Source organism: Myxocyprinus asiaticus, chromosome 38, assembly GCF_019703515.2.
Source record: "Myxocyprinus asiaticus isolate MX2 ecotype Aquarium Trade chromosome 38, UBuf_Myxa_2, whole genome shotgun sequence".
NCBI classification, from domain to species: Eukaryota; Metazoa; Chordata; class Actinopteri; order Cypriniformes; family Catostomidae; genus Myxocyprinus; species Myxocyprinus asiaticus.
The window spans coordinates 39,084,012-39,099,539 of NC_059381.1; the positions used below are offsets into that span (position 1 = coordinate 39,084,012).

Consider the following 15,528-nt stretch of genomic DNA (forward strand, 5'->3'; position numbering starts at 1 on the left):
TCTATTTTTTTACTTAAACATGCCTGAACTTTAGTTGTACCAGCCACAAAAAAAAAAAAAAAAAAAAATTTAAATGTTAAATTGCCATTAATAGCATAATTCTCCGTAGTTAATTGCAATTAATCACAGATTTTGGAAGGTCTCTAAATATACTTCTTTTCCTGTCAAAATGCATTTTTTTCCTTCTTAGGAAAGAAAACAAAACAATATGTAACAATATAATGCTTTATTAACATATTCCAAACAAGGCCTTCCACATTATAAAGATAAAAGTGCACTAAAATAGCACCAATTCAATTCAACATTGAACATTTCCCAAAGTCTAAGTGGGAGTTTGACTAATTGAAAGAACTAGTCCCCACATAGGTTGCATATTCATTGCAATGGGCATACGTACATTTCTTAAACTCTCATCCTCCACAATATTGATCTGCTGGTAGACTGTGGCTATCCGCTTTGTTACAGCAATCATGAAGCCGCATTCATGATTCGCATCAGGGCATCAGCGACAGCTGATTTGACAAGCACCCTTTGAACTCCACCTGAAAAGCGCTCTCAGACAAAAACCTCTCATTCTGTGCTTTGGTGATAGTTAAGACTTGCCGTGCTTCTGTGGATATTAAAATGCGCATTAAGCAGAAAAAGCAGCATCATTAGTACTGACACTAGGTCTGACTGCTGTTTGTGTTTGTGGTGTGTGTCAGTGTAATGACTCCGGGCAGACACATCGCAAAGATTCTGCCCTTCCAACCAGTGTTTATGCTGTTTATGCTGTATTATTGGTAAATGCATTTATTGCGATTAAGAAAAATTGACGTGTTAAACGTATTTAATTATTCGTATGCGTTAACGCGTTAATTTTACAGCTCTAGTTTTTTTGTGGTTTGAGCTCTAGAAGCACAATTTACGATGCCATTGTTTTCAGATTTCATTTCTCATTTGAAATATGTTATTTGAAAGTCATTTTGAATTATATTTCAGTTCATATTTTCAGTATGGCCGCCAAGTGAACTGATTTGTCTTAAAGGGGACCTATTATGCAAAATTCACTTTTACATGGTGTTTGAACATAAATGTGAGTTGGCAGTGTGTGTACACAACCACCCTACAATGTTAAAAGTCCACCCACTCCTCTTTCTTATATTTCTATTAATCAAAAACAGTGTCTCAAAATGATTGGTTTTTGTATCTGCTCTAAAGTGATGTCACTTTAGAGCAGGCCATGCCCACGACTGGTGACGGACTCCACCCTATTATCATAGATCCTCCCCTGAGTGATCAAAACACAGTTCACCATTTTTTTCCACACTGGAGCAGCTACAGTGAGAAGAATAATGTCTCAATTTCGTAAGCGTCATAAGTGTTCTGTTGTTGGCTGTAAAAGTGAACATAAGAGTCTTCATGTACTCCCGGCATCAGAGCCACTGAAGACGCAGTGGACAAGTTTTGTTTTTGAAGAAAATGTGCCCCAAAACATACCGAAATTCGTGTATGTTTGTGCAAATAATTTTACACCGGACTGCTTTGTGAATGAGGGTCAATATAAAGCAGGATTTTCAAAAAAATTTGACTCTCAAGCATGGATCAGTACCAACTGTTCGTGTTCCAGCTTTATATCCTGAAGATGTATCTCACTTTATATACTGTGAATGTTTGCAAATCGCCTTCCAAATGTGCTTGTTAGCTGATTCCATGGCTAATGCAGCTAAAGTTACCATTGTCTCTGATTGTATTCACGGAGACCAGAGTTATGTCGTTATAGCTTGTTTGCACATGACGTCACGTCACGTCACTGCGTTGCTGTGGCATGAAATGCAGATGGAGGGCAGGAAGTGATTTTCTACATAAGAAGTACTATCACAAACTCAAAATGCCTATGTTTTGCATCGTTTACGTTGCTCATACATATATGGCTGGACTCCGGTATTTACGGTGTCAGTCATATTGGTTCTGATTTGTTGTTGTTATAGTATCCGAAGCATGAGCTGTAAAGGCACAGCCCTCTTCCGGAAAGGGGGCGGGGAGCAGCAGCTCATTTGCATTTAAAGAGACACACTCGAAAACAGCGTGTTTTTGATTCCACCCAAAAAGAGGCATTTACAACATGGTATAATAAATGATCCGTGGGGTATTTTGAGCTGAAACTTCACAGACACCTGAGACTTATATTACATCTTGTAAAAAGGGGCATAATAGGTCTCCTTTAAAGGGACTTTGACTATAGCAGGGTGGATTATGTATTTTTGACATTATAAATCCCAAGAAAAGATCCACTAGTACAGCTTAGAATTAACCTTTGGAATGTAACTCATCCTGCAAAGTTTGTGCTACATGAACGATACCTCAAATCATGCATCTTGTTGAGTAGAGATGTAGTATTACTTTTGTAAGCGATCAGAAGTCCCTGATCCCATAAAAAATAAATAAATAAATAAATAAAAACAAATGACTGATGTCATTTTTGTAAAATGATATTATGTGACTCCTTACATGTATCGCAGCAGTTCCAAGGTGAAATGTGCACTGTGTTGTGCTAAAAGAGAGTAAAATTTTCTCTCAAACAGATGAGGTTTTTAAGGTTCATGCTCTATGGAATTTAAAATCAACAAAACATTTCATCCTACCCTAAACCTTAAACCTAAACCTAACCGATAGTTTCAGAATAAATGTGAGATCAAAAACACAATTGCTGTTGCAATCATGTCATTCTGTGGAGCTTTTATGAAACGTGTGGCTCATGTTTCGACTCGCATGCTCTTCAGGACTCCAGTCTTCTGAGTCGTAAGTGCAATGCTTTATCACTAGTATGCAATTCAATTGTGTTTGAACAAGCTTATAAATGTAGTTAGTTGTGTAATATTTTTTTTTCCTTCAGACTGCAAAGAAAACTGACTGACCAATGAGAATTCAGCTGCTTCATCACAATCCAGCACATTGGTGGCACTAATCAACTGGCATACTTGGAAGTGCAGCTGCTCATGTGTTTACACACACCTAAAAATTAAAACTAAATAGTTGCAGTTCATGAACCCTTTGTACTACAAACATAGTATAGTTACATGGTTCTATGAGACCAGATGATAAAATATTTAAAAAAAATAATAATAATAATCCAATAGATGTACATTGAAGGTGGGACCAGAGCCATATCTAACATATTAAAGAGATTTGGAGGTAGGTTATGTCTAGAAGGTATGCCTTGATCTGGGAAAGTCTCATGAGAGTTGCACTTGCTGTTTCTAAGGTTATGGTTAGTGTTAGGTTTAGGGTTAGGTGCAGGGGCATAGATTCTGGGGGATGGGGTTATGAAATCCCCCAATAATCAAGACTAGCATGTACAAATGCTGTAAAAAAAAAAAAAAAAAAAAAAAAATATATATATATATATATATATATATATATATATATATATATATATATATATATATATATTATTGTTCATTGTTAGTTCATGGTTGTTGTTCTGCATCCAGATCATCGTTGTGGTTGCTCAGAGTAACTGGATTAAACAGGATTTTTTTGTTTTTTAAAGTCTTTCTTTAAAGTTTTAAGTTTTTGTTAATAATCAGATCCCCTATGGAAAAATAAAATAAAATGGTATTTTTTACTTCCGGAACCAGACTGTTGCGCTCTATAGCACTTACATTTATGGATAAAATTACTCTTTTTTTTTTTTTATGGCTTGTTTCAGTAAGCCATGTCTGGATTTAAGGGGTGTACAATGCAATGCAAAAATCTGTTCATTACATGGTTGGTTTGACTTTTATTTTCTGCCTTTTCCATGCAGTATTTGGGGACAGCTGTGATAGTTATCACTGCATGCGAGGCTTCCCTATAATTACATAGCAATAATCACTTGTGAATTAAATACTGTAATAGTGATAATGTTTGACAATGTCTCGTTTGAGACATCACTAAAGTGGTGCAGATATAAAATGGCCATCTTGTACGTGTTCCTCTCTCAACAGGCTGTTGCTGATGGGTTGGTTGAGTGTTTGGGTTTCTGTCCTGCTCGGATCTTCACTATGGCTGGTTCATGGAGTTTGGGCCAGTGCTAGTATTGGAATTAAAGTACAGAAGGTACAGCAGGAACTTCAGCGTGCGGTAAGATGATCTTCTCAATCTTCTTGAGCTTATGTTCTTGAATTCAGTTCACTGTACCTGAGTAAATAGTCAGTTCTTGTCAAGACTAGAATTTAGTCTTATTACGATAGTTTAATGTCTGTATATTTGTGCAGTTTCTTGTTAATTCAGTTAACATGAAACCAAAATAACATAACATAATTTTTTTTTTAAATGTTTTGCTAAAATGATTTCCTAAAACACATTTCTGGACCTCGTTTCCCAAAAGCATCATAAGCCAAAGTAGATCGTAGAATCCATTTTACGTTTTGCCGCCCGTTTCCCAAAGCCATTGTTTCTTAAGTAGTATGTGAAAATGCTCTTAGATTTACAAGTGCTCTGGAGTACATGTACAGAGCTAAGAGCATCTTAAGGAGGCAGGCTTATGCAGTCCCCTGCAGGATAATTGCAAAATTACACATTATAAAATGTTAATCCCTAAAGTACTTTATGAGACTTTAGTATCAGTATACCTGTTTATTTATTTTAATTTTAAAGCTGCATTACAGAAGATTTTTTGTTTAAAAAGAATAAAATGCCATTATTGATTGAGTACATAAAAAAATAAGTGTTCAAAACAATGTCTTTGCCCTACCCTGATTCACTATGGTAAGCCTACAAAAATTATTTGAATTTCGAGATTTAGCGGGAAATCACAGGCTTATGTCATTCATCCGCGGTCTTTACATCATGTCCATAAACAGAAAAGAAGTACAGGCTGTCACGTGTTCTGGCTGGGGAAACGACTTCAGTCAGTCACACAGTTCAGGACAGTATCGCAGCAGTCAGGATGGATGTTTATCTGTTAACTGTTTAGCAAAATTCTTTACTTGCTATAATGCTTGGATATGTTTCCTGGTAGGATTGTAAAAGCTTATATTGCTTTTCACGCTTTTATGAATTGAACATTACTTGTGTGTTAACCGATTGCGATGTATCTACTCTTTCCGGTGATGTTACTTTAACATGTTTAATAATATTCATGAGTTCTGAATATTTTATTGCATTGCTGTAGTTTCGAGATTCCCTAAGTGTGTGTGTGTGCCACTGTTTTCTCATTTCTTGTACTCCAGTTACAGACATGCACAAGTTATCACTTTCCATTGGCCTTTTAGCAGATAGTAATCTGTTTATAAGTCTGTTTAAAAGCCACTATGGGTACAAATTAGGTATACATTATACAGTGTCAAGAAAAAAGTATGTGAACCCTTTGGAATTACCTGCATTTATGTATAAATTTGTCTTAAAATCTGGTTTGATCTTCATTTTAGTTACAATAATGAACAAACACAATCTGTTCTAACTGGTAACACATATGAAAAGGAAGATCTGCACTCTGGAAATGTCTTACAAAACATATATGTTCTTTATTGTTTAAAACCAGCAGCAGGGGAATACAAAATTTATTGACTTTTATGGACTTAAGCATTTGGTCATAGCACCTGGATTAGCTGGGAGAGTGCGGTGATTACCTCTTGCTGGACTAATTAATAACACAAATTGTTGTATTGTTCTTATACATATTGAATAAACCATTCAAACATTCACAGTGTAGGTTGTACAAAGTGAATTCCCAAGTTTATCAAGATATCCTACAGGATAATGTCAGGGTGGCTATGTGCCAGCTGAAGCTCAGTAGAGTTAGGGTGATGTAGCAGGAAAATGACCCTGAACATCTAAGTAAATCCACCACAGACATCCTAAGAATATGGCTGAACTGAAACAGTTCTGTAAGGAAGAATGGTCCAAAATTTCTTCTGAACGTTGTGCAGGTCTAATCCACAGCTACTGGAAACACTTGGTTGAGGTTATTGCTGCCATAGGAGGATTGATCAGTTATTAAATTCTAGTGTTCACTTACTTTTTCCACAACACTGTGAATGTGTAATGGGATGTGTTAAATAAAGACATGAAAGATTATAATTGTTTGTGTGTTGTTAGCTAAAGCACATTGTGTTTATGTATACTTGTGACTTTGATGAAGATGAGATCACATTTTATGACCAATTCATGCAGAAAACCAGCTAATTTTCAAGGGTTCACATACCTTTTCTTGCCACTGATATACATTATACATTATAACTTTAATGCTAAATAATAATTCATAAAACTTATTGTGACGAGGAAGGTGTGGCTGGGCCATAACGATGAAAAGTCATATTGTGTGACACTGAAAAATGTATATGCAATAAATGTCTCCCAAACTTTATCCCTCTCCAGGCTGATTGGGCTGATTCAGTGCCGGGCGTCCATCGTTATGACCCGGCCATGCCCTCCTCCTCATCATACTTATTATTGTAAACACATTTCTGCATATTATTTTCATGTTTAATAAAATATATTTCATCCTCATCATTATTGAATCCTCATTTTCTGTTTCTATCTTATAATCTTATTGTTTGCGGTGCATAGATGTGCTATTTACAGTTTACTTGCATTATCAACTGAGGCTGTACAATATAATATCAAAATAAAAAGTCTTCCTTTAAACTCGTATCAGCCATATCAGTAGTGAGTATAGTAGTACAATACAAACATTGTACATAGTAGATAAAACACTTGAATAATCATATTAAAATATACTGGTAGCTGGTGGTGGTTGAGGAGAGTCCACTGTCACAGAGAAAGAAAGAATGAAAGAAGTGTAAAATTAATTCATTTATTCTTTTATTCGTTCATTCAAACTATGTAAATATGAGTGTTTTGTTTATTTTTATCAAAGCAACAAATACTTCGGTTTTAAATGTTTTATCGAATTACAGTGCATCTGGAAAGTATTCACAGCGCTTCACTTTTTCCACATTTTGTTATGTTACAGCTTTATTCCAAAATGGATTAAATTCATTATTTTCCTCAAAATTCTACAAACAATACCCCATATTGACAACGTGAAAGAAGTTTGTTTGAAATCTTTGCAAATTTATTAAAAATAAAAAATGAAAAAAATCACATGTACATAAGTATTCACAGCCTTTGCCATGACACTCAAAATTTAGCTCAGGTGCATCCTGTTTCCACTGATCATCCTTGAGATGTTTCTACAACTTGATTGGAGTCCACCTGTGGTAAATTCAGTTGATTGGACATGATTTGGAAAGGCACACACCTGTCTATATAAAGTCCCACAGTTAACAGTGCATGTCAGAGCACAAACCAAGCCATGAAGTCCATGTAGACCTCTGAGACAGGACTGTATCTAGGCACAGATCTGGGGAAGGGTACAGAAAAATTTCTGCAGCATTGAAGGTCCCAATGAGCACAGTGGCCTCCATCATCCGTAAATGGAAGAAGTTTGGAACTACCAGGACTCTTCCTAGAACTGGCCGCCTGGCCAAACTGAGTGATCGGGGGAGAAGGGCCTTAGTCAGGGAGGTGACCAAGAACCCGATGGTCACTCTGACAGAGCTCCAGCATTTCTCTGTGGAGAGAGGAGAACCTTCCAGAAGAACAACCATCTCTGCAGCACTCCACCAATCAGGCCTATATGGTAGAGTGGCCAGATGGAATCCACTCCTCAGTAAAAGGCACATGACAACCTGCCTGGAGTTTGCCAAAAGGCACCTGAAGGACTCTCAGACCATGAGAAACAAAGATTGAACTCTTTGGCCTGAATGGCAAGTGTCATGTCTGGAGGAAACCAGGCACCGCTCATCACCTGGCCAATACCATCCCTACAGTGAAGCATGGTGGTGGCAGCATCATGCTGTGGGGATGTTTTTCAGCGGCAGGAACTGGGCGACAAGTCAGGATTGAGGGAAAGATGAATGCAGCAATGTACAGAGACATCCTTGATGAAAACCTGCTCCAGAGCGCTCTGTACTTCAGACTGGGGCGAAGGTTCATCTTCCAACAGGACAACGACCCTAAGCACACAGCCAAGATAACAAAGGAGCAGCTCCGGGACAACTCTGTGAATGTCCTTGAGTGGCCCAGCCAGAGCCCAGACTTGAACCCGATTGAACATCTCTGGAGAGATCTGAAAATGGCTGTGCACCGACGCTCCCCATCCAACCTGATGGAGCTTGAGAGGTCCTGCAAAGAAGAATGGGAGAAACTGCCTAAAAATAGGTGTGCCAAGCTTGTAGCATCATACTCAAAAAGACTTGAGGCTGTAATTGGTGCCAAAGGTGCTTCAACAAAGTATTTAGCAAAGGCTGTGAATACTTATGTACATGTGATTTTTTTTTTCATTTTTTTTTTTTTTTTTTAATAAATTTGCAAAGATTTCAAAAACTTCTTTCACATTGTCATTATGGGGTATTGTTTGTAGAATTTTGAGGAAAATAATGAATTTAATCCATTTTGGAATAAGGCTGTAACATAACAAAATGTGGAAAAAGTGAAGCGCTGTGAATACTTTCCGGATGCACTGTACATAATAGCAACACTAAAAATGGCACATTGTGATGTCCAGGTAACCTCAAATCATTAGATACATCTGCGCAGAAGAGCAGTGCCGAAACACAACTCACGTAAAGTGTTCTTCTGCAAGTTGCAAGTTTCATCAACAGATGTCACTAGAGAGCACAAAGTTATGTAGTGCAGTTATAAATAACAAGGCTGATAATAATAAATATAGGCATAAATTAATTTTTAAAAATGGAGGAATACATGTCATTATCATTATCTCCTTTTCCTCTATGACACCCAAGGACCCCTTGCCTGCACCACATGTTGTAGTTGTTGTCATTGTGTACTTTTGGGAGTAAAGAGCAGACCGCTTGTTTAGTGAATGTCCCTAAAGCACAGCTTCCACACGTCTGCTTATTTTGCACTCCGCAATACAGCTGAAACTAATTTTTTCAATAAATGCTTGTATTGGCAGGATCATTCACAGACTCACAAAGGAATCGGTGAAAACAAAATATTACAAACACATACCTGATGAACGAAGCAGTGACTGTGTAAAAGAAATAAACCGTTCTGCACAAATTATTGCAAAACAATATAGTTATGTAGTTAAATAGGTTGAATATTTAAGAAAATATCTTAAATATTTCCAGTGAGTTATGCACATATAACATAAATTTACAATGACGAGCGACACAATACGGCAGGGGTCGGCAACCTATGGCATGCGTGCCAGCACTGGCACGTGGAGGGGTAATCACTAGCATGCCAGCAACGGCGAGAGAGGAATAGATTATTTTATTTATATAAATTCCACACCTGCATTCCAATCTACATCTTGATGTAATCCCTCCTCATGATCATGCAGCATGTTTTTATGAGCTGAATGGGAGGCTAAACAAAAAGTTAAAATGTGACAAGACTGCAGTATACCCAACAGATTCGTGCAGCACGTGCAAGCCATTTGCGCATCACGAGCAGGTAGCGCTTCACATTCTGTTAATTGCTTCGGTCAGACTGCGCGGATGACAGCCTACATTCCGTGTTTGATTTGTTTCTTTTTGCTTTCAGAACAACACGTAATGCAATAAGAATAACACCACTATTAATCCTTGAGATTTCCAACCCAGCATACAGGTACACCCTCCTTAAACCATGGTCACACTCAAAATTACATTAAACGATTAAAAGAGAAAACATAAACCCACATGGTGGGGTTAAAAAATCTGAGTCTAGTCAAAATATAAATTAAACCTGGAAATAATGTTTTAGGATTTTGCAGGTGCGATTAACTGAAAAGGGCTAAACAGTTGATCGGCTTGTGATGCGCGAATGGCTTGCACGCACAGCGCGAGTCTTGTCACACGTCAATGGCACAGCCATTGACCAGGAAAATAAAAAATGGCACTCCATGTCAAAAATGTTGCCAACCCCTGCAATATAGTAACATTTCAGCACTCCAAACATGGACAGTTACTCTTAAGACTCACTTAAAGCACTTACATTTCTTGTTAAGTGCAGTTTTGGGAAATGCAAAGTAACGTTCATAAAATCGCTAGTAGAAAACACTCTTAACGCTCTAATCTGCTAAAAGCACATTTCGTTGGTGCTAAAGAAAAATCATAAATTCATATTTCATAAAAATGTAATAACGTCCTCCGCCTCTGAAACAACTTTCCTTTTCAGCTGACGTCATGAAGCCACATTTTCTTAGCCCCTCCCCTCCAATATAAAGAATATTTTCTCCCAATGGATACAATCAAATCCTACCCTACTTTGATTCTTGTTGAATATCCTATTTCACTTGGAAACACTTCTGCCAAATGTTTCATGTTGACCTCAATTTGTTTATGATCTTATCATTATCATATTCAAAACCTAGGCCATTTTTTGTAGTATTTTTAAATATATGTTGCATACAGTATATGTATGTGACATTTTTTTTATAGTAGTGCAAACCATATATGAACACATATATATATATATATATATATATATATATATATGTGTATATATATATATATATGTGTGTGTGTGTGTGTGTGGTTTACATATATTGCCATATCTCAGATTTCTGTATGTGTTCACAGTCATATTTTTGTTTAATGTGTTGTAATGAAGCAGCTGTTATGGAAAGAAACGAGTTTGATCATGATTTTCCTTTTGTTATTGCAGAAACTGCCACAGTCATGTATTTGTCATTCATTTGTGTGAGTATGTGGCTCTGATTAAGGGCCACTTATTAAAAATCCTCATTTGCCTCAATGACCTACAGTATGAGACAAAGAGGAATCGCTTTCCCTTTCTGTTTTCCCTCCAATTCTTTGTGTAATTAAGCGCGGAAACCTCCGTCAGTTTCTGTCTTCCTCATGGGATGTTCAGTTGGCAGTGAGAGAGACAGAGAGTGTCATTGCAATGCAAACCTATTTAATCCCACTGTGCAAACAGATTCTTGAGGACTGCCCTTTTTACCACAGAGATACAGACAGCAATGTCAGAAAACACTAGAAACTGGTTTAGGATTTGAAGCATGTGGTGAATCAGTGTGATCTCATTAGTATTCATAGGTATTCATATATAAAATAGCTTTTCACAATTGAAATTGTTGACCAAGGGTCATTTTTAACCCTGGGTATATGAAATCCTGGGTTATCTTGTTTCATGTTTCACACTGTTTATACTTTACCCTAGGTTAGGAATTTATCCTAGGTATTCAGGTTTCGAGGTTTCACAGTGCACATTTGTGAACTCTGGGCATATTTATGAGGTTGATAACAGTGATTAGAGGAATACAGCTCATGATGGCATGCAAACTGCATTAATAACTGCTTATCAATGGAACTACTTATCTGTGGAAATGTTGCCAAGCAAATCAGCTCTGTTTGTCAACTTTTTGGTTTTAAAAGATAATAACCCATGGCTAAGCACAACGTGAAAAGCCCTAAATTGTGTTTGTATCACATTCTATCTATTGGATAGAAATTAAAATATACAGTATCAATGAATGGACCGTTTGAACAACTTTAGAGACATACAAATGTTTTTTAATCATATGAAGTTGATTTTATTGTGTTTATAATAAATATTATTGATTAATAGCATTACATTTAATTAATGCACTTAAATGATGATTAAAAGAATATTCTGGGTTCAATACATGTTAAACTCAGTTAACACCATTTGTGGCATAATGTTGATTAAAACAAAACAATTATTTAGACTTGTTCCTCTTTAATAAAAAATAAATAAAATAAAAAAAATAAACAAATCACAGCTACAGTGAGGAACTACAGTAGCCTAGTTTCCATCCACTTTTCGCGGTATTTTGTTATCGACAAAGTGCAAATGCGTAAAAATTGTTTTTGAGAAATTTGCCGTCTTCTGCCTGTTTTCATTCAAATGGCCTTTTATCGATAAAAATGGTGTGTGTGATGACGTCATGCCTAAAAAAACACTTTGTCACATAAGTTTTGGTTTAGCGCAAAAGAAATCTGCCTTTAAGCCGTTTCCATACAGAAATGTGTGTTTATCACTAATTCGCCTACCAGATGTCCCTAATTTTCAATAGGCTATTTTGAACAATCATTTAATCTAAAGCATTACCATCAAAACTGCATTATGTCCCACATATTTGTCCAGCAACTTTTAATGACCAACTGAATTTGACTGTCATCTAAAATTAATTTTAGCATCATAATGCAATTTACATTTTCTGAAGAAGCTCAGCAAATGCGATCCGAGGTAAAGAGGGATAGATTAAAACATTTAAAAGTTTTAAAATGATAAAAAGCTTATTTTCTGAAAGTGAACTCAGCATTCGACAAATAGTTCCGATAGTTTATAGCCTTGAAGTGTAGAAAATGTCATTCAGCCGACTTTATTAATCTACAGAACAGGGTAAGGCTAATTTAAGTTTGTATAAAGAAAAGGCATATATAGGTCTAAAAATATATTTTTTTTTTTCGTTTGGTAATTTATTTTTTTAATTTAATGCGTTTTTCGTTTGGTAATTTATTTATTTTAATATAGGGAATTTTGCCAGCATTTTTTCAAAAGCTAAACAATAATTTTATAGAATTGAGCTATATGTTAGTGTTCCAAAAAAGCACACTGATGCTTTTCTTCTAGTATTGTGTATTTATTTTTAATTTAAAACATCTTTGTGCACAGAAAATTATATGTTTATTTTTTTGTATTTTGGTCTAATTCCATGACTGCTGTCTATTATTTTCAATGGTGTGTAAAAGCAACTTTAATAAATAAACGGATGTCTACCATGATTAAATTAATCGCAAAGAGTGGCCATTCATTTGTTCTCTGTGCACTTGTCAATGTGCATGTCTTGATACGAGATATTTGTGTTGGCACTCCTGGAAGTGTCATGTTTGCAGTGATCGGATCTTTATGCCGTTCAGATCAATCCATAATCATGTACAATAAATCGTCTTTCAAGGATCCTGTACCTTGTCATCATGATTAACACAGGCTAACGATTGGGGTAAATTATGTCATGTGTCACTACATTTTTGCAATAATGCCAGTTTTCTTGACAAAAAGTGTTTCCAAACCAGATTTTCGCGACATTTGATATATCGACATAGAGGTTATGCGCTAGAATTAAATGGAAAAATATTATGTCGACACTTGTGAAATTTTAGCAATAATCTGCATTTCCATCAGCTTAATTTTAATGCGCTAAAACTTTTTCCACAAAAAAATCCTTGGATGGAAACGTAGTTAGTGAGGAAGTGAATGGAGCCAGTCAATAAACATTCAAATACACACTGTTTCAAAGTTTTCCTCACAAGACGTAAACATTCTACATGTTAACATGATTTCAGTGTGCTGAAATCTTTTACTTGCCTTAATTGGTGTAAAGTTGTATCCAGTATTAAAACTTTGTTGTCATGACAACCAGGGCTGTCGATAAGGGGGGACAACTGGACCTTTTGACTGAAAGAGGGGTCCACAGAAAGGCTATTCCATATTGTAGAGCGCATCTAAACACGTTCAGCGGGAGACCCGGACATAAGTACGGAGACAGCGTGCAACCGCAAAAGCCGTCCGGGAAGCATACTTTAATGGGATAATGGTCTGCCACCCCCCACCCCTTGTCAGACAACAGACTGAAGGGGGGCTCACTGAAAACATTTTTTACCGGGCCCAAGAATTCCTAACTGCAGCCCTCATGACAACGCAACCCTGTAATCACAATATTGAATATAACATTGCACAGATATGGTTAGTTAGGGATTTTATCACACTAAAACATCTGAAAAGGAGGGAAGGAGATGATGCATCAGTAGCTGATGCTGTGGGAGCTCCTCCCACAATAAACCACAGAGTTTGATGCCAATATAGAGACACTAGCCATACCAGGTAGTGGTTCAAGGTCTCAACGCATCTTTTCACTTAGTGAGAATGATATTTGGGGAGAAGGGCAGTTGCCTGGCCAAGGGCTATGATACAATGGCACTAGTGATGGGTAGTGAAATTTTTTTTGCATGTTCTCATCCACTTTAGTGGACTTTACACAGTTTTTTGTTTCAACACCCAACTAACTAACTGATCAGTGGTCACTGGATTATCAACCCTCTTCTTCTGAAAATCTGGGAAGAGAGGGAAGATACATGCAGGTTATAAAGCCTGGCAAAGATTTTAGGGAAATCCCAACCTGTTGCCAGACATATATCTTCTAATTAGGGCTGAAACAATTAGTCAACGTTATCGACAACGTCGACAATAAAACATTTTCAACAAAAAATTTAGTTGTCGAATAATCGTTTGATCTCATTTAACGTAACATGAGATCACATTAAATTCTAATGATGACGCATGAGAGCAGCACTGCAGTTCGCGCCTGACTGAGGAGAGGAAGAATTACACAGCTCACAGTCCAGATGCACTCTAAACTTTCCAAAAAGCTTCAGGTGGTGCAGACCGCAAAGTATGAGGGAATTATACAAAAATACAAAATAAGTAAATACAGAAGCACTCTCGTTGTGGAATAAGTGGAGCTGGAGCAAAACTTGCATCGATCATCTTTAAAGGAAACACCCCGGCGTTACATCTTAAATGCAGTTATATTTAATGCGTTATAGCTTTGTTAAAGTTCAAATAATAAAGAAGCAGATCATGTAAATAACTACAAACTCTGAAACTGGCATTTCTCTGTGCAGTCGGTGCCTCTTCTATGAGTTGCGTGAAGAGTCCTGATCTAAGGGGGAGAGACCGAAACTGCACCCGACTGATGCACATTCTGTTGCGGGGATGCTCATCCCTTGAGCGTGCACACTTAATGCAGCTAGACTATAACGTGATGGCTCGCGACTTATTGAATCATAATAAATGTCACTGTGCATCAATGTCATTTCTTATCATCAAGAAAACTGGCAATATGCAGCTTTATTAATAAGAGACAGTTCGTTTTTTGTGTGTTAAAGATGGATTGAAGTGAACAGAAAGGTGAGAGAGGGTAGTCTTTGCCCCATTACACACTGAAACAAAATACTCCTTTAAAACAATGTGCATTTACTTTAGGAGAAATTTTTATCTAAGAATGTTGAATATAATATTAAAAATACAAATATTTTAAAATATCTAAAAATCCTTTAAAAAAAAGAAGCATTCACCTGAGAAGCAGCATATAAGATATTTAAACTTGCTTTTAGAGATTAGATCTTGAATATAAGTATGTTTTATCTTTACTGCACTCGCAGCAGTATAACCAAGTGAAAAAATACACTTACATACAATATATATATATATATATATATATATATATATATATATATATATATATATATATATATATATATATATAATACATTATCTTAAAGCAAGTCTAAACATCTTATATGTTGCTTCTCAAGTAAGTCTTGTTTTAAGGATTTTTAGACAATTTTAAATAGAAAACAAGGCAAAAACACTTGATAACAATAGGATTTTTTGCAGTGAATTTCTTTACTGAATTCAAATTAAAAAGTTTTTTTTTTTCTCTTTAATTCTTTGAATGTCATTTAGAGGTATTTTTGAAAGATGATTTTGTCCTCTTTA

General features: G+C 36.2%; 1 protein-coding gene across 1 annotated transcript in view; it reads left to right on the forward strand.

The window, feature by feature from the left end:
- The window catches only part of LOC127429129 (follistatin-related protein 4-like), a 503,881-nt gene that overhangs the window by 13,475 nt on the left and 474,878 nt on the right, over nucleotides 1-15,528 (forward strand). Inside the window, exon 2 of the mRNA XM_051677965.1 lies at nucleotides 3,969-4,104. Within this exon, the coding sequence (XP_051533925.1) occupies nucleotides 3,979-4,104 (126 nt within the window). The 5' untranslated portion in view covers nucleotides 3,969-3,978. The remainder of the gene's footprint in view (nucleotides 1-3,968; nucleotides 4,105-15,528) is intronic.